The following is a 26,352-nucleotide window of genomic DNA, read 5'->3' as shown; positions in this document are numbered from 1 at the left end:
ATGATGAAAGTGGTACGGATGGGCATGGCCCCTCGCCAGTGGCCGCCAGACACCCGGTGCCAGCCCTGCCAACTCGCAGGTGGCGGCGGCGCTGCCACAGTGTTGTACTTTATTACACCTGGAGCACTTTTGGTTCAGCCTCATGCATTTTTAATAGAGGTAATTTGCAAAGCCTGTGTGTGTCGGTGTGTGTGAGGCTCCCGTATCCCCCTTCGTCTCTCTCCAGTTGTTCCTTCTATTCCTCATTCCGTGATCTACGAGGTGGCACTCATGTACTGGATGAGATTATATTCTATCCTATCATAAACATTCATCTGAAAGTCAACACAAGAATGTGGGGTTAGTGCCAGCAATAAGCAAGCACTGTGACCTGGTACTGTAGGGGTGTACTGTAGCCACCGGCAGGGGGAAATTGAGGCATTCTCAGTGCTGTTGCTCTGATGCTGCTAGGAAGCTGTCCTGGATGGATTTTGTGTCAACTTCAGTCACAAGATATGCTTAAACTACTGTTTGAAATAGTGAACACAACAAGAGCACACATGAGGTAACATGAACAGTGACAGCTGCCCGCAGTGTCCTCATTTGGGGTGTGTCATTGAAATATTCTTTTTAATAATTCCTATTTTGGCTTTTTGAACTCCGTTTCATTTCAATGTGTACGTGTCTATTTTGAAGTGTATGTGTAAGGTCAAACGCACTGTGAAGCACTTTGGCCAGCCGTGTGGTTGTTTGTAAATGTGCTATATAAATAACATTTTACTTGAACTTGAACAAAGCTAAAACATTTTCGCATTGAATTTCACCTGCGGCCACAGCAACCTCACATTACCTGACAGGTGCATTTTCCATGTCGGGGTCCTTTGCTGTTATAATCCCCACCACGGCCCCCAGCTTGACGTCCTCCTGCACCTCCAAGATGGTGCCCTCAGGGGGTTGGAAAATGGGCGGTTCGTCCGTGTCCGACACGCTGACCCGAACAATGGTCTGGTCCCGGAAGGAGCCGAGGTCCACGAAGCGAGGGTCGACGTGCTTGTTGACGGCCTCCACCACCACGTTGTGAGTCCGTTTGTTCTCAAAGTCCAGGGGCTGGACCACAGAAGACAGAGGAGAGGGAGTCACCTCTGGACTAGCAGTCAGATGTCCATGCACGTGCTTGGACAAAAACTCTGAGTTGGTCATCGACTCTTGATGAGCCTACTGCCTAACCCTACCTTTTTGATGGTGATGACGGCTTCCTGTGTGTCGCCGTCCGTGGTGACCTTGAACAGCTCCCCTCCCTCCTGGTCTTTAATCAGGTAGCTCATGTCCGTGTTCTCCCCCATGTCTGCGTCCGTGGCGATGACCCTACCCACCGAGGTCCCCACCGCCGCCCCCTCCGACACCGAGAACTGGTACATCTCTGACAGGCCGGCAGTGCAGGAGGAGGAGGTCGGAAGGAGAAGAGAGGACAGAGGAGAACAAGCGAAAGAGAAAGAAAGGGGGTAGAAGGAATCACAATCAAGAAGATGAGAAGTTAGGGAACAGCAAGTCTCAAAGGGTAAGGATGAAGAGGATGGGGAGGATGAGGAGAAGGTGGAAGGGTAGAGGGGAGTCGGGGAACAGAAGTTCAGTATGAAAAATGAAAGTCATGAGACAAGAGAAGAAGAGAAAGGGGAGAAACCGAGTGGGAGGGGTGTGTGGGAGGGAGGGAGGGGGGGGGGTTAGAAACCTGCATTAAAGATTCATTCCTAGCGTTAGCACAAAGTCCATTGTGTTGCAGAGTTAAGGCCAATACATCAAAAAATAACACACGAGCAGAAGACAGGCACTCTCAGTCAATAGATACCAATTAGCCAAGTCATGCAACCGTTGCAACCCCCCTCTGTGTGATCTCAGACCCTGCTGTCCTCCCAGATCACCTTCCCATTGAGCTGGGCTCCGTTGGATGGAGCCAGGTATTATGCATTTATGTTAACTAACTGCTTGTGCTAAAGGTGCTGACACACTGCTGATATCTGCCATGGCTGAGAGGCTACTGTCACAGTAAACAGACGCTCCTCATTTCACTCGGAACATCAATTTCCGCTCTACTTGAGAGCAGGGTCGGGCATCGCCCATCTAACACGAGGCGTTGTAAAACACAGACCCAAATACCCGCCTGATAACCTTACAACGTGCCAGCCGTCCATACCCTCAGAGCTCGTTGTTGAGGTGTGGAGCATGACCGCAAACACTCAACATTGGTTGTTGTGAACACACCAAATAATGACATCACAAAACTGAGTGAAGTAAATCTCATTGCTGCTTCTCTCTGATATCAAGCTTCATTTTCAACAGCTGTAGCAGCTTGGCAAAGCCCTCATCCAGAACAGAGGTAATCCTACAGGCTTCGTCCCTGAGTTGGACAGAATGTGATTATTTGAGATGAGAAGGAGATGAAGAGGGGATAGATTCATATATAAAGAAAAGAAGACATACAAGTACAATAAAGTTGGCCCCCGTGGAGTTTTCATTAAAAAAATGAAGGAGGGCTGTTTCTTTTACTCAATGAATGAAAAAAGGATGAAAGTGAAAATGGGAAGAATAGAGATGGCAGAATCTGTTCAGACGATGAATTTATTCTGTATGAATATTTACCCGACTGCACTTTAATGTGTGTGATTATATCATATTATAGTTGTTTGTGTTTGGGTATCACACATCTCATCAAACTATATCATTTAAATAAATTAGGCATGAAGGGTGTGGGGGGGGGGGGGTGCTCAGAGTGTTTTCTTTGGAAAGAAAAAAGCACACGATAAAAAATCCTCCTTCTGAAAGGTGTGATGTGGAGGAGATGTTTTTCTTTTTTGTAAATGACAGCTTATTAGTCAGTGTTGATAACGTTCTTCAGTCGTATGCACACATGCAGACAAGTGTGAATAGATCTCCTCAGCTCTTTCAGCTTTTCAAGCAGACACTGACTGACTGACTGACTGACTGACTGGTTGACTGACTGACTGACTGGCCAACTGGCCGGCCAACTGGCCGGCTGACTGGCTGGCTGACTGGTTGACTGGCTGGCTGACCGGCTGACTGACTGCCTGACTGCCTGACTGGCCGGCTGGCTGATTGGCTGACTGGCTTTCTGACTAGCTGGCTGAATGGCTGACCGACAGACAGACAGGACAACAGACTGAACTACAATTATTCCCTCTAAGTGCATGTGCCCACTCATTGTGTCTTGGTACTTGTATCAGGCGGCTGACGGGTGTGAGTGCACGGCGAGCGTCCGTCTGAACAGAGGAGTGACTCACTCTGCGGGAAACGCGGTGGGTTGTCATTCACGTCCGTGATCACTATGGTCACCGTGGTCGAGCCGGAGAGGCCGCCCATTTGGCCTGCCATGTCGGTTGCCTTGACGACCAGCTCATATCGGTCCTGCGTCTCTCGGTCCAGATCCGCCACGGCCGTCATAATAATACCTGATCAGAGAGGGGGACAGAGTGAGAGAGAGGGAGGGGAATAAAGGCAGGGGAGAGATAGATGGATAGAATGACAGAGAGAGGTTGACAGAGTGAAAAAGAGAGATTGACAGTGTGAGAATGAGAATTACGGAGACAGACAGAGAGAGTGAGAGAGAAAGACGACAAGAAATGAACAGAGGTGGACGGTGAGAGAGAGAGAGAGAGAGAGAGAGAGAGAGAGAGAGAGAGAGAGAGAGAGAGAGAAGAGAGGGAGAGAGACCGAGAAAGAGAGAGAGAGAGAGAGAGAGAGAGAGAGAGAGAGAGACGTGAAATGGAAAGGTCACATTAGTGGTTAGCACTTCTGCCTTAGCCCTCTCCAACCCCCCCCCCCCCCGTTTGAATATCAACTGCAGTTAAGCACTCCATTATAAAGGCACATTCCAGCAGCACATTCCATTTCACCCCCTGCGCTTGTCTTGATAGAGCAGATTGTGTCATATCCCTGGCTCCGTGCTCATATCATTATGGCTGAGCAGTATTATAATGAATAATATATAGGGGCAGCCTGTGAGAGGAAGACGCCTTTGAAAACTGTTGCAGGGTATGACGCTGTCTTCGCAGACATTCTGAGGAGTGGATTTTGAGAGTGGAAGAAAAACAATCAGAATGACTTCTATTAATCCAGTTGAAGTGTACTTTCGGCTCAGTTCTCATGTGTTAGCGATTGCAGTCACTTGCCTAAAAATACTTGTACTAATGCAGTCTGATCAGTCATAGTGCATTGGAAGCCTGTGCTGTTACAATAGAAGGCCACATTTTCCAATGCGCCCGACATTTTAGAAGACCGTTAAGGGGGACTGCTGTCGGCAGCGACCAAATCAAGCCCATCTGAAGGCCATGTCGTCGGGTCACTGGATCCAAATGACCGGGCGCTTTGACATTCTGAGAGATCTGTCCATTTGCTTCAACAAATTCCCTTTCATAGCCTTTCTGATTGTGGTCACGTTCCTTTGACAGAAAGATCCATCAGCTGCCGATGACAGGCCGGACACAACCTCTCTTCTGCACTAATGCTGTTTGGATCACTCTCTTGGAGATAACAGCTTGGAGCTTTCAGTCATACGTCTGTAAAAATGGGTGCGTATTTTTGTTTACTGCTCCCTCAAAACGGTTCACATGACATGTCTATGATTGTGGTTTCTCACAACCGGTGTTCTTATCTCATTTCTTTGTCTTTCTCGTTCAGAAACACCATGTAAACCTTGGGAATAAAAAGCCCAACAACAGCCCACACACTGCGAATCACACACACTCCGAATGGACCAACATCAACCACAGGCACGACATCCCCAGGGAGAGGAGATGAATCCAAAACAGAGAGCTCCTCCTGGCTTGGGCTGCTCCTCTCATTCCTTTGGCCACGCCTCCACCCCTCCCTGTCAAACCTCGCACCCGCTACAATGTGAAACAGACGGGTTACGTTACCAACAATAACACAGAGAGAGCCAGAGCGAGTGACCCAGAGCGAGAGAGAGAGAGAGAGAGAGACTGTTTGAATGTTTGGTCCTATGGTAGCACAGAGCATGGTGAAGGAGTATAATTCCAATCCCCAGTGGGGGTTTCCACATCACATTTCATTGTTGCCCTGCCTTGGATGATGGCATCTCTCCCAGTCCCTTGTTGAACTGTGCTACATACCCAACTCATAGATTCCAGTCACATTTCAAACTCCAGCAAGCGACTAGGCCACGTTTACTGGTGAGTGTACAAATAAAGAACTGGAGAAAAAGAAGATGCCTCTGCTTCATTTTTACAACCGCCACTTGATTTTTCCTCCACTATCCTTGAGTCAAATTCAAAACAGAACGTGCTGGAGAATGATTCATGACACGTGAAGCCATTGCAATATCAACGGATGTGTCAGAGCTCTGTTTGGAACGGTTCTCATTGGACAGAAAGCACCTCTCTAGCTCTGTCACATGCAGTATCATTGCACAACGTCAATGGCTGTCTCATGCAGTAGTACACTGTCGTGAGATGGGCTGTAACCTGGCGATAAAAGTGGTTCTCTTCAGCTGAGCTGTGTCGTGTGTGGAGGGTCCCATTGATAGGACGCATGCATGAGGAGAAGATTACACTGCATGTCCGTCTATCCCTGGAGCACATGGCCAGCAGCTTAGAGTATAAAGCTTCGGGGGAATCAAATGTAAACCAAACATGAGCACAACATTGACAGATTTGATTGAACTGCAATATTTGATTTCCTTTTAATGCTGTCAGATGCCCGCTTTGAGGACAACAATTTACAACACAAGCTTTGGTTCACATCATTTCTGAGTTATGGCTGTGATGGACCCGGGCGTTCTTAAAGGACTATCCCAGGGTTCATATTCTGTCAGTCAGGAATGAAAACGGTTTGGAGAAGCTACAACCCTGTAGGCTACTGTTCCTTAAGTGGCTCAGCAATATTAAGAATGTGAAAGTCCCCATCTGTTCTGCTTGGAGGTGCTGACCTCTTTGGCTCACGCCCATTAGACTAGACCTTGTGCATAAGGAGGGGGTGGGGTGGAGGGCTGTGGAGGGGTCATGAGACAGGTGGTCTCCAGGCTAGCCACACCACGACAGAGACCATTTATCATCCAGGCATCGGGGCCGACCGAATCCAAGAGAAGAGACCAAAAAAGGAATCATTAAAAGTTTAGTGTGATTCCCCCAAGGCCATTTGTAGACAACACAGAACTGGGCTATGCCTGTGAGAGTGTGGTTCAGGTCACATCCTTGGACGGCGAGGGAATATGACACTGTTTGCTGACAAGGAACAAACTGTTACCAAGTAAGGCCACACAATCATGGAACACGTCATAGACTCAACAGTGTTCCTTACTCTTCCTGATGGAACACGATGAAAACATGTTAAGGTTGCAGATTCAATATTATTTCTGGTTCCAGCAAAACAAGGAAACTTGGCTTGTCGATGGCAAACTAAAATACTGAACAAAACATGAAATATAGAGGGAACCACAGAGGGCATTACAAGCTATTCTTACTTTGTACAATGCACTGAATAAGGGAGTAATCATCCTCGATGACATTATGCTCTGTTGGTAATCTGTCCTTACCAGTGTTTCTGTCCACGGTGAAGAACTTTTCGCCGTCCAGAACGCTGTACACCACCCTGGCACTGCTCCCATATGTGGGGTCATCCGCGTCCGATGCTGTGACCTTCATCACGGATGTTCCTGTGAGGGAGAAAGTCATCGTGTCAAAACAGTGAGGCATAGTGGTACTTCGAAACCTCTGGGCACACCCGAACAGCCACAAACAGACAATGAATCACAGAAGAAAGCAACGTGCATGTGCGTACGCCGCGCGTTTGTGCACTTCACTGCCCTTTGACTACTGTTTTAAAACCAGTTTAGTGTGCACAGATTGTTTCAGCCTTTCATGGGAAGACAGGCTGTGTTCCTAAGCTGAAAGAGAACATGGAAGCTTATAACGACATTCTCTCTTCAAAGACTGATGGAAGCCAGCGAAATGCTCCAGCAAACAGCGATTACAACCACTTATGGAGGGAAACAATTTCCAAAGCTGTAGCCTTTCCTCGGTGAAAAACACCTTGTTTTGAAGGGAAAGGATTCCTGGCAGCCATGGCCCCTCAAGGACGAAGAGTTAGCCGCCATCCCTGAGCAGGCCATAGGTAATTACTGACAGCTGGTGTTGTCCACAAAAGGTCACAGCTGTAGCCTCTCCCAGAGCCCTGTCATGCTACTGTCCAGCCACATAATGGCCATATGCTAATGATGCTAATTAGCAGGAAGTGTCAGAGCTCTGTTTGTTTCCTGTCATCAGTGCGCCTCCCGAGGGTGGAGGCTGAGGAAGGGCGGGGGAGGGGACGGGCAAGAGGAGAACAGTGGATTTTCATTAAAGACACCCAGCCATTACCACAGGCATCTGTGATCCTTGTCTGTCACCCTCTCTTTGTTTCTCAAGCGAGCAGTTTGTAAACAAGCACTTGTTTTGAGGTCGTATGAGATACCGTATACAAACCTGCTGCTGACAAATGTAAATAATATGTGCGCCCAGTTGTTTTTGCTTGTGTCCATTGAGTATATGGTTAGGTTTTAACCATATACTCACTGAAAACCCTGGAAGTTTTTAGACGGTCTTTAACATGGTCATCTAAAAGTTATAATTTTGCATCACTAGGTTTAGAGTTTGGATGGTATTATGCTGTTTGAAGCTGTTTTCAGCTTACTCTGTATATTGCAGGCATCATTACACCCTGATATGCTACCTTTCTTATACCCTACTGTGCCAATATAGGAATATTTGTCATTGGGCTAAGATCTGGTAAAGGTTGTCCTTATCGTAATAAAAACAGTGGGTATTTTACAGGATAGTTATTTTCATTACTTAGAACAGGCGGGATTGTGTGTGTGTGTGTGTGTGTGTGGGGGGGGGGGGGGGGGGCTAATTCTGCTTACCTGGTCTTCTGCAGGATACAGGGAAGTCATTTCCTTTCATGGGATTATTTCCTTATCAGAATTTTTCCCCAGGTAACAATCAGAATGATGCTCAGCTGTTTCTCAGCTGATTCTTTACCATGCTGCTGTTGGAAGAACTATATAAATGCAAATGCTACTTTATTGTGTTTATATTAAAAAGGGGAAGTGGGAGTGGAAGTTCGAGCCAGAGTCCTTATTAATGCCTGGGCTGCATGGTTTCAGTGTTTCCAGTGAGAAGTCATTAGTTATCTGTTGGCGTCTGTCTCGGTTTTTCTTATCTAAACAGATTCTGTGCTGGTGAAAAGACTCAGGTGACTTCAATAAAAATGTTATTGACTTTTACTAGATTGGAAACATACAAACATAAAAATGCTTAAGTAATGAGAATGGTTGTTTACAACAGAGACAGCCGTGGATATTCATTATGTTGAGATTTGTTTCTCACTCTCAAAATAAAAGTTGAAGTTTGAAATTAGCTTTGAGAGGAGACAGAAGCTATCAAAGTAAAATAATTATTTGAGCCTTTCAATTGAATGGGAGAGAGAGCACATTGTTGAGAGGCAAACTGATACTTTCTCGTTGTCAGTCCTTCACATGCTTCTCACAAAGGAAGCGGGGGACTCAGCAGCATTTGATGTCAGTAATGTTGCCATGCAGCACATATACATTCATTCCAAGGATAAGGGACAAGCGATGGTTTCTAGTAATACAAAGACACGACAGTTGCTTTGAACAACCTGTACGCCCCGTCCCTGCTGTTCAAACACGCCGCAACACCGTTTGATCCTTCTTCAGCGACCTTCATGCATTTGTGAGGCTCGCATGTTTACATGTTCAGTATGTAAACCCGAGCTTACCACTGTTTATAATCTCTCAGTGACACAAAGGCAAATCCATGTTGTTATTGAGGATGCTGTGATGGTCACGTAGGCAGCACGTCCAGGTTTCCGCGGAGTGCTGTCAATCTGACACAGTGTAGTGCCTTCCTGACCTCCTCTCCGGCCTGATGTCTGATGCTCCACCGCCACGGCGCCCTAACATCTCTAGAAGGTTCTATCACACGCTGCTTGAAGCAGTCAGGGACAATTAGCCCTGACTGCCACCGTCTTAAAGAATTCATGAAAAAGGTGAAGGCTCCAGCTCTGCTGTTTGAGTCCCAAGCCTGACTGGCTCCAGCCAGATTTTCCATCTAAAAGTCTGTTCAGTGGTCTCGGTGGTTTATACTGAGGGATATTCAGCAAGCTTGACAAGCATGGGGAGATGCAGCTGTTGGTTTGGGTACTGTATATGCTGAACACATGAAATATAGTGTGGGTATATGTTGAATACATATACTAGCATGTTATAAAAATAAAAATAAACATATATATATACTGTATATGTGTAAATGTTAGGGGGACGTGTTCTCCCTATCCCTAGATAAATCTATAACAATGATAGTATATGTTTAGGGGATCAAGTGTTATATTGTGAATAACATTTATAGATTTACTGTATTTAGCAATGAATTGACTGGGCATGGACGAGGCTAAACAAAGTTTGCCAATATGGGTGAGTACAGTATGGAGAAGCATTGGAAGAATTCTGGGGTGATGTCTACTGATGCCACACGGTAGGAGTGCTAGCTATCTATTTGAACTTGACACCAAACATTCTAGGGTGCTAGTTTGGCCCTACTGAGTTAGATTTATGCCTGGCTCTGTTTAATGGCAGCCAGACCGTTGGAAGGGCTGCCCTCAACATCCTGCACTCAAAGGGAGATGCTTTAATTAACGTTGTGGGCCCCCGGGGAAGCAGGGGGCTTTGAAGAGGCAGCAACATCTATGAGGTAGTAGACTGACAGTCATTTAAGAGGCAGCCTTGTAAAATAGATTTGTGCCCATCTCTGCAGCTGACGAAGTGGCATTGGCAGAGGGGAGGAGGCTAACGCCGACTGCCACCCCCATCCCCCCAAACTCCCCTCCCCCGCCTCCCCATCCTAGCCCGTCCTAATCTGCTGGACCGAGCGCACCCCTCCACCATTACGGATCATTTAACAAAGCCATAAAAACGGAGGTGTTTTCACATGAAAAGTTATTTCTCCACGACTTCCATCATGATTCATGCCTCTCTGGTCCACTTAAAGGCTAGCGGAAGAGGAGGGTGGTTGGAGGAAGGGAAGGGGGGGCTAGTGGGGCGTCAGGAAGAAAAAATGTGCCGTGTCATAAAAGTCAATGGCCTGCTTACTGAGATCCCCTGCGAGGTCCCTACAAGGATTTAAGGATAAAAAAATGCCCATCTTCCCTGACAGGAAAAATAAATCGAGCCTTTATTAGCCCTTACCTCGAGTCTTTTATGAGAATGTGTCATTATTTGTTCAGTCGACAGTACAGCAAGCTTCGGTTTGGCTCCTGTATGCTTCCACCACTGTACACCAGGTTGGAGATCAACTCCAGGAATAGACCAGGGAAATGGGCTCGTGCATCACCCCCACCACCCCCCCCCCACACACACTCACACACACACACACACACACACAGATACAGTATATCAGCCACATTCAGAAGGGCTTCTTCATAATGCAACGCCGACACAACCCCACTACGAACCCCATACGAGGACGACGAGAGAGGGAGAGAGGTCAGCAAACCACTATTAGAATGACAAGCCCGGCAGTATCCAGATGTAAACAGCGTACGCAGGGAGCCAACGGAGAAAAGCAGAGCCACATAAACCAAGCGGCGTCTTGTCACTCAAGGCATTATGAAATGCCCCGGCAGGAAGCCGACAGCACCGTGGTCCAACTCACATCTCCCCGCAGGTGACACGGGCCGCACGCTCCCATACTACTCATCCATGCCCTGTTCACACAGTGGGAGTCCTCTAACGTCAGGTGTGTCCAAATCAATGGCGGCCGAGTCTATAACACTGGATGTTCCCCCGGCCACATAAATAGACCTGCCTGACAGGCCTATTGATCGTGCGAGGCTGCTGCCTTGTCATATCCTCTCTCTCCTGGTGTGATCTCGCCCGCTCCGAATGTCTCACCTGCAGTTAGTCAGATAGACGCGCGGCCGCCTGAACTGAGACCTCTGCAATCTGAAGACCCATCTGGGGGCGGCTGAGGATGTGGCAGACACCGCGGGGCCTGGGCCAGGACCTGGGAGAGGCAGACGTGCTCACGTTCTCCACAAATGCCCGTGACGGCGAACTACTGTGGTCTTGAAGCCACATGCAGAAAGACACAAAGTCTTTCCAATTGTACTTTGTGTGGAGTTTTCTGGCTCTGCTACGGAATGAAATGAATTCAATCGTGTCGAACCTGAGCTATTTTTCTGGGGATTGTACTTTGAATTCATAAGCTTGGTGTCAAGCCAAAATGTAGTGCCTTTATTGTAAACAGAAGCTTGGTATTGTAAAACAATGCTGAACAGAATACTGAAGATTGTAGCTTTTCGTTTTCTATTTAATGCTATATTAGATGCTATAAAACGATTCCATAGCAAGTACCATGGCTCAGATGGGTCTTTTCAGGCCTCGACACTCCTAGGCAAAGGACATGACCACAGTAAGTGAATCGAAAGCATTATGGAGCACAGCCCAGAGACCACTGGCTGAGACTGACTGTGGTCTTGTTGATTTAACTGTTGTTGTATTTTTCATTTACCCAAAATAATGTGTTCAGGTGGGGGAGCGTGAGAAATGAACAATGCTGAGTGTAGAAAGAGCTGTCGTGCTGTTGTTCCTTAGTGTGTGACGCCAGGTTTTGGAACTTTTGCGCATGCTGTCTAAATTTTTAAAACCTTCCTTTGGCTAGCGTGGTCCAAAACAGGGGCAGGACAGATTCCATTTAACTATTAATTACCTCTTTTTCCATCATGTAAACAAAAGGCAAGCTTTGACCCGATTTGAGCCTTTTACGATTTCTTTATTTTTAAACTTCCAGCACTATACTAGAGGACTTGTGTATGCTGTGTATGCTCCACACTATGATTGTCTGCACATCTGTGGCAGTGTAAAAGGACTACAGTTCTAAAGCAAACTCAGTACCATATTCTCTGGTTTTCCCAGAAACATTATTTTGTATATATATACATAAACATACGAGACAGACGAGTAAACAAATCTCCCTGAGAACGCATCAATGGCCGTGGCAGTGCAGGGCTGTATCGAGGGGTGAACACCTCATATATAATACATTGTCTCTCCAACAGTGGATTTATCCATCTCGAGTGGACCGCTTGGTAATAGGAATCACAACAATCCTGGTTCTGTCCGCGGTGTATCTAGACCTGCAGTGGCCACATGCGCTGGTTCACCTCCTGCCCACGCTCGTGACACAAGCTCGCTGTTTACCCACTGATATCAGCTAACAGTACCACAGGAGTCAAACTAAGTCTTTCACCACTGACGATGTTTTGGGGAGTCTGAATTAGAACATTATGGAAAATATAGGGTTCAGGATTGAAATGGAAAGGCCCTTTCCCATCTTAGCTTTTAGCGCGAGCAAACCATTTACATTAATGCAGTGCTATTAGAAAGAGAGAGAAAAAGGGACAAGGCGTGAAAAGAGATGATGACCTGGTGGTTTTTGAAGTGAGCTGCCATTAATCAGAGAGACCCAGTGGGCCTTCATGTAAAGTGGACTCCCACCACTGTGAACACCGCTCTCCTGCATTAGCACCGGAATACCAGACTGACCCATACTGCCCACTGCTGCTGCTGCCTTTAACAGAGTCAGGGTCAGGCCAACAACAGCATTACAGAAAAGGTTTCAGCTTTGAGGTGAGGAGGGAGCGAGAGAGAGAGAGAGAGAGAGAGAGAGAGAGAGAGAGAGAGAGAGAGACAGAGAGAGAGAGAGAGAGAGAGAGAGACAGAGACAGAGAGAGAGAGAGAGACAGAGAGAGAGACAGAGAGAGAGACAGAGAGAGAGACAGAGAGAGAGAGAGAGAGAGAAAATACTGGCAGAAGTAACAGTAATGAGAATGCAAGTGAGAATGCTAATATGCTGCTAGTGATGGTTCACTCCCAAATCACGTCAATGCGTGTTATGAGTTCTGTGAGTCACACTGGAGGATCATTGACGTGTATGTGTACCCAATCATCTCTCACGTCAGTACCTATTGTAGCACCCGTGACCCGGCCTTCACCCTGATGGCATGGGGGGAGAGCCCGTGTCACCAGGAGAGAGAGAGAGAGATAGAGAGTGAGAGAGAGAGAGAGAGACAGAGAGAGAGAGAGAGAGAGAGAGAGAGAGAGAGAGAGAGAGAGAGAGAGAGAGAGAGAGAGAGAGAGAGAGAGAGAGAGAGAGAGAGAGAGAGAGAGAGATAGAGAGAGACAGAGAGAGAGAGAGAGAGAGAGAGAGAGAGAGAGAGAGAGAGAGAGAGAGAGAGAGAGAGAGAGAGAGAGAGAGAGAGAGAAAGAGGGGGGGGGGGGCGACACACCGGTGTTCTGCATCCCAACTTCGCAGTCCTAACATGAAGACAGTCAGGCGTCTTCGATGCTAAATTAAATCACCATCAGCCCGCAAATTTGATTTAGGGCCCCGATTTCATTAGCCGCCCATGTTTCTTCCAGGACGACTCGAGTGATCGCTCTGAATTCATCTTCGACTGACACCCCTACTTTATACCCTCTCCTCTCTTATTCTCTCTTCTTCACTCCTCTCCTCTACTCTCCTCTCTTATTCTCTCTTCTTCTCTCCTCTCCTCTACTCTCCTCTCTTATTCTCTCTTCTTCTCTCCTCTCCTCTACTCTCCTCTCTTATTCTCTCTTCTTCTCTCCTCTCCTTTCCTCTCCTCTCTTCTCTTCTCTTCTCTTTTCTTCTCTTCTCCTCTCCTCTCCTCTACTCTACTCTACTCTCCTCTCCTCTACTCTCCTCTCCTCTCCTCTCCTCTCCTCTACTCTCCTCTCCTCTCCTCTACTCTTCTCTCTTTTCCTCTCTTCTCTTATCTTCTCTTCTCTGCTCTTCTCCTCTCCTCTCCTCTCCTCTCCTCTCCTCTCCTCTCCTCTCCTCTCCTCTCCTCTCCTCTCCTCTACTCTACTCTACTCTACTCTACTCTTCTGTCTTCTTCTCTCCTCTACTCTTCTCTCTTCTTCTCTCCTCTACCCCTTAGCGTCTATGCTCACCAGGCCCGACATGCGAGCGGACTGTGAATGATGTATAAACAAACGACATTCTGGTGGCAGGGGCCGTGAGCTATGACAGAGCAGTGTACAGTGTACAGAGCAGAGGGGACACGACAGGGGAGATAAGTGGGAAGGAATATGCCGCAGGCTGTGTCCTGATGACTTCCTTATTATGATCAGTGCCGGGCGTCTTCCAGCCGCGGTCGTCCATAAAACACCACAGTGAGCGGGCTACTGGTGTGGATAATGCGGGCAACCTGGTGCCATTACAGTGTGACGAGTCCTGCCTCAGATCACTGCCTCCACATCTCTGCCTTCATGCTGCATGTAATCAAGACACTCCATGACACTGATTACAGTCTTCTCACAGACTGCCACAGCACTACGGCGGAAATTGAATAAATGCTGATTTGAGTGCGTCAATTAGTCTAATTTTTGATGAGTGGTGCTTCTGTGGGACAAATGGTATAATTTCATGTATGGAACATTTTCACACTTAAATAATCGCCCTCGTCCCTTCAAAATGGTATTTCACAAGATGGCATAATTACATTTAGGTATTAAGGAGGAGACATTGATATCATATTAGTCACATCTTTTCCTTAATGAGGTTCACGTCTCTAATAACTGTTTGTTATAGGCATTTAGATACTATCTAGTCTACAGAATATGGAGTATCCTCACCATACCAGAGGAGCAATTACAGCAGCAAGGCCTTAAAGATTTAGAACCCATGAGTAACACTTGTGGCTGCACAAGGCTGTTTCGGCACTCAGCCTTGCACTAAGTGGTTCAGCACCAGGGACAGCAATGAGGATTCAGCACCAGGGACAGCACCAAAGATTCAGCACCAGGGACAGCACCCTAAGAAGCACCTACGGCTGCCAGCCACTGATGTGGGGGCCACACCTGAAAGTGATCCCTCATCAGGGGAGGAAAGAGGGCTGAGCTGGCAGCCCCACATCAAACGAGGTGGGAGAGACACAAGTAACGCTGTTATCGATTTTCCTGACAGGCAGGGAGGAGGAGCGACAGGAGGATAGGAAGATGAGGAGGAGGAGGAAGAGGAGGAGAGGAGGATGAGGAAGTGAGGAGGAGAGGAGGAGGAGAGGAGGAGGAAGAGGAAGAGAGGAGGAGGAGAGGAGGATGAGGAAGAGAGGAGGAGAGGAGGAGGAGAGGAGTAGGAAGAGGAGGAGAGGAAGATGAGGAGGAGGAGGAAGAGGAGGAGGAGGAGAGGAGGAGAGGAGGAGGAGAGGAGGAGGAAGAGGAGGAGAGGAGGAGAGGAGGAGGAAGAGGAGGAGAGGAGGAGGAGAGGAAGAGAGGAGGAGAGGAAGAGGAGGAGAGGAGGAGGAAAGAAGGATGAGGAAGAGAGGAGGAGAAGAAGAGGAGGAGGAGGGGGAGGGGGAGGAAGAGGATGAGGTGGAAGAGGAGGAGAGGAGGAGGAGAGGAAGAGAGGAGGAGGAGAGGAAGAGGAGGAGGAGGAGGAGAGGAGGAGGAGAAGAGAGAAAGGGGAGGAGGAGAGGAAGAGAGCAGGAGGAGGAGGAGAGGAGGAGGAGAAGAGAGAAAGGGGAGGAGGAGAGGAAGAGAGGAGGAGGAGGACTGGTCCGCACACCCGAAGGCCCAAGCTCCCTGCCGGAGCTCCCCCTGGTGAAGCTAGCACTCCCCCGTCCCATCAAGGTGACCCCTGCAGCAGTAGCGCCCCTCGATGACGAACTCTGTTTGTTTTCGTTGTTTAGCCTGTTCACCACTCAGATCCCACATTCAACCCACACTGCAACACAACTACGTCAGCAACTATGATTAAACGGTTAACCGTTAAAGCTACAACACGACATCAGCTACCACGATTAAATGGTGAACCATTAGCCAAAAGACTGTCAGCTGCTACCAATTACTGGTTAAAAGGCTAAACATTAAAGATGCAAGGCTGTTTCAATGGAAATCAGCACGTGCCCTGCACACCGAAACCCTCGTTGGAGCAGCTCTAGTCAGCTCAGTTCGGGGGTGGCGTGAGCCTGGCAAGCTGTCACATGGGCCTCAGCCACCACGGTACCAGTGACATTATCGTACAAGTGCCAGTACCGCCCCCATCAACTATTGTTCGACATAAGAGCAAATATGGCTACACAAAAAAAGCTTGACTAAGCACTCCAGTTATCTCATTAGGGCCTGGCACTAGGCGCCGATGTATAAAACATGAAGTGCACACTGTTTAATGTGTAATTTGACTGAGAGGTGCGGAGGGGAGAGGGGCATGTGTTGGAGGGGGGTGACAAGGGGGCGGAGGGAACAGGGAGGGCATAAACATTAATGGCTTGGTGCTGTTCCCTCGCTGTCTGCCCCTCCTCCTCCTCTCTGTTTCAGAGAGCGCTGAGGGCAGGAAGGGACCGGGTCTGAAGCATGCTGAGGAGGCAGGAATTCAGTCTAATAAGGACCAGCAAACAGCCATTTCATTTAGCCCTCCCCTGTAATCTCCCCTGCTAAACACTCTCTGGTACCCCCCAAACACACCCACACTCAAACCCCAAAACAAAGTTTCTTATCCTCAAACTTTTGATAATCAGCTGTGCTTCTATTGTTGGGCTTGAGGACCATGACAACCTAAAAGGAAAATAGATATTTGATGTCAACCACAACTTTTTTAATCAAATCCGAGTTGGCACCGTGTGACACAAAGCTTTTATACGTTCCCAGTATAATGCTCTTCCCTGCCCATCTCCCTCCTCCCCTCCCTCCTCACCTATGGGCGACAGTTCAGCCACACTCCCAATGTAAGGTCCCTCCAGGAACTTGGGCTCGCTGTCGTTGATGTCCTGGACCTTGATGACAAACTCCGACTCGGGCTCCAGGGGGTCGTTGCTGAGGCGGTCCCTAGCCTGGGCTCGGAGGGTGTAGTAGGTCTTCTCCTCCCGGTCCAGTCGCTCCGTGGCGTGGATGTCTCCCGTCAGCTCGTCGATGATAAAGATGGACCCCGCCCCCTCCCCGGAGATGGTGTACTTGATGGTGCCCTCGCCCTCGTCAGAGTCCGTGTGGATCTGTCAGCCAAGGAAGGAAGGAGGAGCCCGTGAAAAGTGGAAGAGTGAAGGTGGTGGAGTTTGGTGAGGGGTTACAAGGAGATGGGTTTATCTGGCGAACATGTCACTTTCAGAAAGGCACCGGCATTATCTTTGCGGTTGGAGAAACCACCTGGGCGATAAATACACCCTGAAAAAAGGCAACAATTCTCCTTTAGAGTAAAAAAAAAAAAGAAACAGTGAAGAATGAATGTGAAGCACAACAATTCAAGAGCATTCATGCACCCAATCAGAAGTCAAGAGGAAGTGTATTCTTTCTGAATACGGCATTCCTCAGTGACCCTTTCCACTTACGGCGCAAACAATTCCATCACCGCGGTGACAAAAGACAGCGAGTGCGAGCCTCCCCACGTTCACCCCCCCCCCCCCCCCCCCCCCGTCGAAGTCTTGCCCTTCACGGAACAGACTCACTTAAAACTTAAATAAGATCAAAGTCATTTCTGAGACTGTTAAAGGTGGGTTGTGTGAGCATCAGGGTAAAAAGTGAACTTGAATAGCTCTTATAAATCAACCCAGAGTTCTCATAATGTGATTAGAAGACATTCTAGCAGCGGTCTCCTACCCTTTGGCTCCCCGGCACACTGGAGCACCCTGGTACTACCCCCTCCCCCCACCTAAGTATCTGCAATTAGAATTCAGAGCTAGCTCCTCAGCCCGAACAGGGGAGGATTGAGGGGAATACTGCCCCGGCCTCCCCTGTTAATATTTTATAAAGCTTTAATTAAATACAGGCCTCTATCACCCTCAAGGGGGTTTTCATTAAGTATTTGTCGTAAAAGTGCAGAATAATGCACGACCATGCCTCAATATTGCCACTTTTCTCTCACTTTTCTTCCATATTGAATTTTCCTAAAGTAAAATAAATGGAGGGTTGGAGAAAACACATACTTTTTTGGGTATCAATATTTCATTTATAATAAAAGAGCCTTTGCTAGACCAATGCACTGTGACTTGAGAAGAAAGTCTCTCTCCAGCTGCTATCAGGCTGTCTTTGTCTGTTGTCTTTGATCAGCTCGACGTACTGTAGCTCACTGCAGCCAAGTCTAGACTATCACAACAGACGCCATACATAAACAAAGACGAAGAAGAATGGTAGAACCAAAACCGTAAGACGCACACACACACAGACAGACACACCCAGACACACACAGACAGACACACACACACACACACAGACACGCGTGCATACTTGTCCTAAACCGGGAGGACGTCATGTTTCCAGAGAGAGACGGTCCTGGCAGAGTGAGCGTGACTGGGATGGTGCTGGGATGACGCTGCTCCACTCCCCTCAGGCTGAATGAGCCCATCCGTCTGTCAGTCCATCTCCGGCCGAGTGATTCAGGCCGCCGCTAAGCTGTGCACCCTTAACTAAAGGTCACAGTCTGGGGCTTCACTTGCTTAGCAATCCTAACCATCAGCCGAGTCGACATGCCACTGCTAAATCTAAAAACAGCAGGCGGGCTCTTTTGTTTCAGGCGGTAAAGAGACGAATCAGATGAACTGAACAGACTGACTGTAGCTGTAACGCTGTCGCTGATTGGTTAATGCTGTGTAGCAGTAGGCCTAGTGTGTCGGTCATCAGGCTGTGTGTGTCTGACCTCCACAGTCCTCCAGGACAAAGCTGAGAACACCACCTGAAGCAGAATGTGTACGAGTTACATGAGGGAAGCTATGACTTTGGCCATTTCAGACAAACAAGACTGTGCATGCCATGCACACACACACACAGATGTACACAAACAGGCACAACCACGCTATCCCCCACACGCTGGAAAACACACAAACAGACGCACACAAACAAAGCAAAAAACACACAAGCGCGCACACACGTTTGCCGGGGAGTGTGTAGAGGTGTGGCGGTGTGTCGGGGTCAGCAGGGTTGCCGCTCCTGGTTTCTGTCTGGACTAGATGCAGGACAGCTCACTGAAGGGAATACCGCAGGACTGTAGTGCGGGGGTGACAGCCGTACACACTATCCAAACCTTCCACACCCTGTGGTCAGGAGGGCTTATCGTGGCGGGGACGACATGCTGACAAAAAGTGCTCGGGTAAAGAGTGAAACAATCTAGCTTGGGGTCTTAGCCTGGGTTTAGATACAACAAGTGTGATGGCTTGATGGCTAGGGAGTCAGATGGCTGAGCGGTTAGGGAATCAGGCTATTAATCAGAAGAAGGTTGCCGGTTCGATTCCTTTCGTTTCCAAATGATTTTGTGTTCTTGGGCAAGGCACTTCACCCGACTTGCCTCGAGGGAATGTCCCTGTACTTACTGTAAGTCGCTCTGGATAAGACCGTCTGCTAAATGACTACATGTACATGTGATGGTAGCTTGAAAAATACTCCAAACAAACAACTCCAGTCATCTTGTTGTACCCGAACCCAACGCTGCTCTGTCAAACACTATAAACTGATGCCTTTTGAAGCACTAGTCATGTTGTTGGTCTGAGTGAAGCACTGCATCAAAGTGTTCTGTAAATGTTTCCATTGTTTTATACATAATATAGGCTACACCTCAAAGCACAACCAGGAAAGACTCTCTCACACACACACACACACGTCTATGTATATCCATACAGTAAACAAATGTATGGAGAGAGACTGAGGGAGAGAGAGAGAGAGATAGAAAGAAGAGTAGGGAGAGAGGGAAGCAGAGAAAGATAGAAAGATACAGAGACAAATAGAGCCATAGACAGAAAGACAGATAGAGTGAGGGAGCAGGAGAGAGAGGAGAAGGGAGACAGGGAAGCAGAGAAAGATAAAAAGATAGAGAGCCAAATAGAGTAAGAGACAGAAAGACAGATAGAGAGAGAGAGAGAGAGAGAGAGAGAGAGAGAGAGAGAGAGAGAGAGAGAGAGAAAGAGAGAGAGAGAGTTAGGGATGGAGAGAGAGAGAGAGAGAGAGAGAGAGAAAGAGAGAGAGAGAGTTAGGGATGGAGAGAGAGAGAGAGAGAGAGAGAGAGAGAGAGAGAGAGAGAGAGAGAGAGAGAGAGAGAGAGAGAGAGAGAGGACAGCAAGGTAATAGCCTTAAGAGATAACACAGCAAAGCAACCCAAATTCTCTCTCATCTTCCCAGGAGAAAGTTCCCTGAAACGTGTCCAATTCCTGCTTTTCAGATCCTCATCCTTAAGCTACTTTGTTCCCCTTTGATGGATGACAACCCTGTGATGTCACAACCAACCAGCATTCTGCTAATTGTGCTTGGAACGTCACACTAAGAAGAAATATTAAAATAGGCGGGTGTGATCAAACACTATCTACACACTATCTGATTAAACATGTCATCAAAGACTACTTAGCTAATGCTGACAACAAGGGGGGGGTGGGGGGGGTACTATCCATGTGAAGAAGTGCAACCATTACAAATGCAGTCAGCCAGGACCATCCCTAACCCCTAAAGGAACAGGAACTAAAAACACGACAGGCGTGCTACGGTGCATTATTCTACTGACTCAGACCCTGAGTGCCTCCTGTGTGGTTGCTACCATATCATACCCTTCCATGTCCGTCTTTATGAGAGGCATGTCGGGTTGGAGGTTCTGTGGAACTGAGAGATTGCTAACTCTGACCTATTATCGTGCGGTCTGTTTATCTGTTTCAAAGACAGAATAATCCAACAGTGGTTCGATGTGTGCTGGCATCTTGTTAGAAGGTCAACAGATGTCGGACAGGGAAATCACACAGAAAGGGTGTATTGATACACAATCTCTTCAATAATCCGTAAAAGAAACATGTTTTGAAATGCTTTGAGCAGTTGTCCATGAAGACATTGTCACACTCACTGAAAGCCCAGACTCGCATTCTGACAATTGAAATGAGAGAGGCAGAGGTCAAAGCTAAGGCCTGAGGAGCTGTCCCATATAAAACAGGTCTATACAGCACAATGTCTGTGGTGTAGTACACCACAGTTGGCGGGGATGTGAATTGTAATAAAGGGAGACCTTGGAGCAAACGCTGAGGGAGAGAGAGAGAGAGAGAGCGAGAGAGAGAGAGAGAGAGAGAGAGAGAGAGAGAGAGAGAGAGAGAGAGAGAGAGAGAGAGAGAGAGAGAGAGAGAGAGACCTCAAGTGTGGGAGTGGGAGCTACATCTTTCATTTGCCTCAACAATAGGCTCCATTCGTGTGGGAAGCTTTTGGATTGGAAATATTTCCGTTCCAGGCCTGAACAAACGGAAACAGTCCCAGGGTCTTGTGTAACGGCTGCTTCTCACACACGTGTTTCTGCTCTGTTGTTCTACAGGATGTGCTGTTGGAGATGGAAATTAAAGGTGTGAGAGAGAGAGAGAGAGAGAGAGAGAGAGAGAGAGAGAGAGAGAGAGAGAGAGAGAGAGAGAGAGAGAGAGATAGAAGGTGGATCTACGGATTCATTATCCAAATGCACTGGACATACCTGCCAGTTTACTGTCATGAGTGACCATTAAGGGAAAATCATATTTCATTTGCAGAGTAATGACTACAGTAGGACAGCCTAAGCAACTTTGTTGAGGGTGGGGGGCGGGAGGGGGGTGTGGGGGGGGGAGACTTGCTGTAAATGGCCAATGCTGATAGGAGGCAAGCTGGCTGTATTTAATCCTCTATTGCTCTAATTAAAGTCTTTGATACCCTCAGCGATGGATGAGTCCGGCAACACCACCACCCAGACACTATTAATAGTCTTGGCTCGTGCCCCAGCCTCATGGAGTGCAATAACTCTGGGCAATTTTATTAATAAAATCATCTCTCTTCCCTCCCCTGCCGTGCCTTCCCCCCTTTATATATCAGCTCCCTGCGAACCCTGGCACACTCTCTCTTAATGAATCATTTCCAAATGCATGAATCCCTTTTCACTCTCTAAGCCTCTCTTTCTTTCTGTCTACTTTACTCTGTTCTCTCTCTGTAACGCGCTACCTTTCTCCTCTCGTTCTCTCTTTCTGTTTCTCTCTCGGTCTTTCTACTTTACTCTGTTCTCTGTCTATGTCTCTCTCTCTCTACCTTTCTCCCCTCTCTCTCTCTTTTTGTTTTTCTTTCTCTCCTTTCAGCTTTACCTCTTGCGCACACACATCCTGTTTGCGTTTCTCTCTCACTCAAAAACTCTTCATCTCTCTCTCTCTCTCTCTGTCTGTCTGTCTGTCTCTCTCTCGCTTTCTCTCTCTCTCTTTCTCTAAATGTCTTCTTCGTCTTTCTCCTATCTCTGTCTTGCACACACATGGACGTATACAATTAAGCCTGCCTCTCGTCCTCCCTGTCTGTCTCCATCTTTCTCTGGCTGTAGTCCGTGCCTCCTGGCAAGAGACGCTTGACTCTGGGCTCCTACAGTGAACATACGAGAATTCTCCATCAGATAGGGAAAAATTAAAATGGAAAATGAAATTAAAGCACTGCCAGTTGTATCAGGCATTTATTTTTTATCAGTGAAGAACTCCACATACCATATGATATGTAGTACAGCTGCGAATGGTAAATTAGTGAAACATGAAGAAATAGTGTATTCTTGGATTCTATTCTAATCTTCTCTCATATCCATAAATACATATCATACTGTAAACCTGTAATATGGTTCACACAGTCAGACAAATGGTTGACACTTACAGTAAGATGTATGTGTAAAATCAAACATCAGCCGTAAACAAAGAGCTTACTTACTTTACTTACGCCCTCGGTTCTCCGGCAAGAACAGAGACAGAAATAACCCGCACCTCTCATGCATATCTTACCTTGCCAACGTAGAGGGGTTCTGTTCCAGTGTACTCTTCCACCACAAAGAACTGGTTCCACACCCATCCTCTCTTCACCCGCTCGTGGGACATGAGGCCGTCCTCCTGGCTGCTCCCCTGGGACAAGCCTCTAGTCCTGGGGCCACCGGCCCCTTCCCCACGACAGCAGCTCAGGACCCCCAGGACCAACAACACACCCCACGCTCCCACTCTCCGACACTGACACATGTTGTTTTTTTTATTTTGACAACAGATTATTATTTTTTTGATGTCCACTTGGCTCTACATGTGCTGTACAGGGGAGGTATGGAGAGTCCTTAAGCTGACACCTTTTAGGAGAGAAAGGTTCTTGGCACTTCACGAAACTCTGGGGCAAAGAAGACAAAGCGGTCTGAGATCTAGAACTGGTGAGTTAATCCACTGGATTTGGCAGCCTTGGAGTGATTTAGCAGGTTCAGTTTGGTGCTATGAAAGAAGGGCAGGCTCGCAGCTTCCTGAGACACTGGATTTAGGACTCTGAAACTTTTTCTTCTCCAAAATGTATCCCTTCCACCTGCCAAATTTTATCTCACCGTTTAATCTGACCTGGGATCAAATCCATTCAGGTCATTTTTCAGCATCACTTGGAAATGAACATTGGAATCTGAACTGTTTTGTTTTATGGAAAGTACAAATGTGCAGAACTGGAGGCAGTTTTACTCTCTAGCATAGATACAAGAACTGAGAGTGTCGCGGTGATGTCGGCATAAAGACATGAGTCCCTGAGCTCCTACGCTGACAGTCTCCCTCCATACTTGAGTATTCCCGCAAACACGTGTCTTTTTGTCACCCCTCACAGGCATGCCAGTGGCCTTGGTCTTCTGTGCGTCACTGCCAGCTGAATCTTCCTGTGAGCCTTGGCTGACTGTTCAACATCTATGGATTGAACAAATGGGTGTCACTTAAACTACACTTCAGTTCATCTATAGGATGGCCACTTTCAATGGGGTTCTTGGATTGAGTGTGCTCCAGTCACAGATGTCCTTCCATGTCAGTGAGAGAGGACTGTGTTCCTCAGGCAACTCCATTGTTCCAGAATGTCTGCTCTCGTAGAAGTCTTAGGTCAAAGCCAAGAGAGTTGACGCGGGGTGTCCGTCCGACACTGGGAAAGATCTCAAACAGTTTTCCCAGCTACACTCCTGTAAGAAAGGAAAGGAAAACCGGTTTCAAAACATGTTTTTTTTTCTCTTTCATTGAATCCACTATCAGTCAAGCTGCAGCAACTCACACAAACTATACAACCCTCCAGTCTGGCCATGCCAGCTCTATTTTTCGTTCCTTTCAGCCCGAGCGTCAGCTAGAGCATGTTGCTTTTGTGGAGTTTATCTGGAGGCAAGTGTGTTCAGCCAGCTTGTTGTGCTCAGCAGGAATAGTAGTCCAGTCCTCGGAGCAGGACAGCGGTGGCCCAGCGCTGAATAAAAGCCAGGTGTGGAAACAGGCAGAAAGAGGAAGACTTGTTCATCCCATCAAGGACTCACAGCATCTGTCTGCTCCCGTCCGCCCAGTGAAGCGGACCTAACCACAGCCAACGGATTCATTGCATGAGGGAGCACTAATTGGATACAAATATTAATTAATGAATTCTATCCATGGAGGCAACAACCCCGTAATACCTCAAACAAACACTGTCAAGGAGAAAGGGTGTAAAAAAGTCTGTTGGTGGTAGGAGTGCTTATCGCTACAGAGGGACACAACACGAGGGGTGATTAATGGGCTTTGTGAACCTTCAGAAGGCGGAAAAAAACCACAACATTTAGCGTGTTTGCAGTGTCACAACCTCGCGGCAATGAGATTGCATCAGCACGCTGGAAGAAAAGCTCTTCAGGCCAGGGGGAGTTGAACCCACTGTTCCAATGCCAGCTGGACTAAGGTTTCTAATCTGGCCCACTCTGTTCCTGAAAACCACTGTGAGTGGAGCTTTCTGATACAATTCCACTTCAAACTGTAGCACATCCACTGCTTGGGGTGTATAGATACTTTCCAATGGAGGAGGTACACAAAGAGCACAAGAGAAGCATAGACTAATCACAATGGGAAACTGCTGTCCTAAGGAAGGTTTCCTGCCCTTAACTCTGACCTTAATGACAGTGCCAGCTATCCCTCTAGGTTTGGTAACAACACAGGTAGGCTAGTGAAGGTCTTACCACATTATATACATCTTTTAATTACACATGATGCTTTGTATATAGCAGACTCAGGATCATGCCATCTTATGCACTTTTAATGCTCCAATGCTGCCTTTATGCTTCATTTCTATTTCGGTCTCTATTTTTCAGCTGAGCGTGGTGCTCTTAGCTTGGTGTTGCTTGTTATACAATAGGCCAGAATAGTGCCTTCATAGGTGCCTCAGTCTGCCCTCCGTGTTTCAGAGTGACTAGGAGTCTAACAGGCTGTGACACGCATGCCACTTACAGTTAGAGAAACAGCCATGACTCAACACCAAAGAGAACAACAAAAGAGAAAGCTATCTGACATTTAACCCCCCCCCCTCAAAAAAATAAAAATAAAAATAAAAATCATTCTCATTCTTTAGTCATATTGAGGACAATATGACTAAAGAATGAGACCTGTACTGAATTCTTTTTTTTATTGATTTGGTCAATATATTATGTTCAAAGAAGAGTAAAAATATATATATATATATATATTAACGGATCAATCATAAAACAAAAGGAAAGATTAAATCCAACTTTGTATGGTTTAAATGAGAAATGTCCTTTTCCTTTTGGAGTGCCAGATGGACAGAATAATTTAGAATCATCTGCCTGATTTAAATTGGTCACCAAATATTTTTCATGTCTCCAATTAGACTTTGGCAATAGAGCCAACTTCAAAGTTAAAACACTTTGTTTATTACTCTGAGCCTCAAAGGCAAAAAAATCGGAATTATTTTTGCCTATCTACACTTAGCCTGCCCTCATACAGAAGAGATGTTAACTCTGTGCTTGGCAGTGCATATATGATTAATTAGAAACCATTTGTATCAAACACTTTTCTGGGTGAAAGTACAGCTCTGAAGTTTCTCGATAAAGGGAAACATTCACTCGACTCCAACTGCATGGCCTCTAAAAACAGAACCCCGACTCGTCTACTGAAATCCATACTTTCTCTATTCTTCCTCCTCACTCTGGGAATTTCATTAAGTGTGTACACATTTACTCGTAATTAGGTCTTAAAATATGAAACCCTAATGAGTTTGCTGGAAAGCGAGGAAGAGCGAGAGAGTTCTGCCTCCGCTTCCTCACAGTTGGCCACACAAAAGTCGGAAGTTGTCAAAGGCTGGAGCTAATTAGTACCATGTCAATTAATACCCTTTGGAGTGTTTCCATCTAAACCAGTACTGCTATACAGTCATCAGCATCTCCCTCCCACCCCACAAGCTATTGGCAAGCCCTGTGCAGTCATTCGTGACCTATTAGGGTGCTGGATTGATTTTAGAACATGGCTGCTGGTTCTCATCAGTGAGCATGCCCAGAGCAGCTGGCAGACCATGGACGGATCACTGCAAAGTGATGG

General features: G+C 47.1%; 1 protein-coding gene across 1 annotated transcript in view; it reads right to left on the bottom strand.

Moving 5' to 3' along the window:
* cdh22 (cadherin 22) overlaps positions 1-26,352 on the bottom strand; it is a 97,157-nt gene that overhangs the window by 24,587 nt on the left and 46,218 nt on the right. Inside the window, exons 3-8 of the mRNA XM_084705377.1 lie at positions 22,798-23,975; positions 16,779-17,073; positions 6,545-6,664; positions 3,276-3,443; positions 1,212-1,399; positions 830-1,086 (exon numbers count right to left, since the gene is read on the bottom strand). Coding sequence (XP_084561503.1) covers positions 830-1,086; positions 1,212-1,399; positions 3,276-3,443; positions 6,545-6,664; positions 16,779-17,073; positions 22,798-23,025 — 1,256 coding nt within the window. The 5' untranslated portion in view covers positions 23,026-23,975. The remainder of the gene's footprint in view (positions 1-829; positions 1,087-1,211; positions 1,400-3,275; positions 3,444-6,544; positions 6,665-16,778; positions 17,074-22,797; positions 23,976-26,352) is intronic.

Source organism: Hypomesus nipponensis, chromosome 9 (assembly GCF_054491055.1).
Source record: "Hypomesus nipponensis isolate SF chromosome 9, ASM5449105v1, whole genome shotgun sequence".
NCBI lineage: Eukaryota > Metazoa > Chordata > Actinopteri > Osmeriformes > Osmeridae > Hypomesus > Hypomesus nipponensis.
The sequence above is the reverse complement of the archived record's forward strand: the minus strand, read 5'-3'. Positions and strand labels throughout refer to the sequence as shown.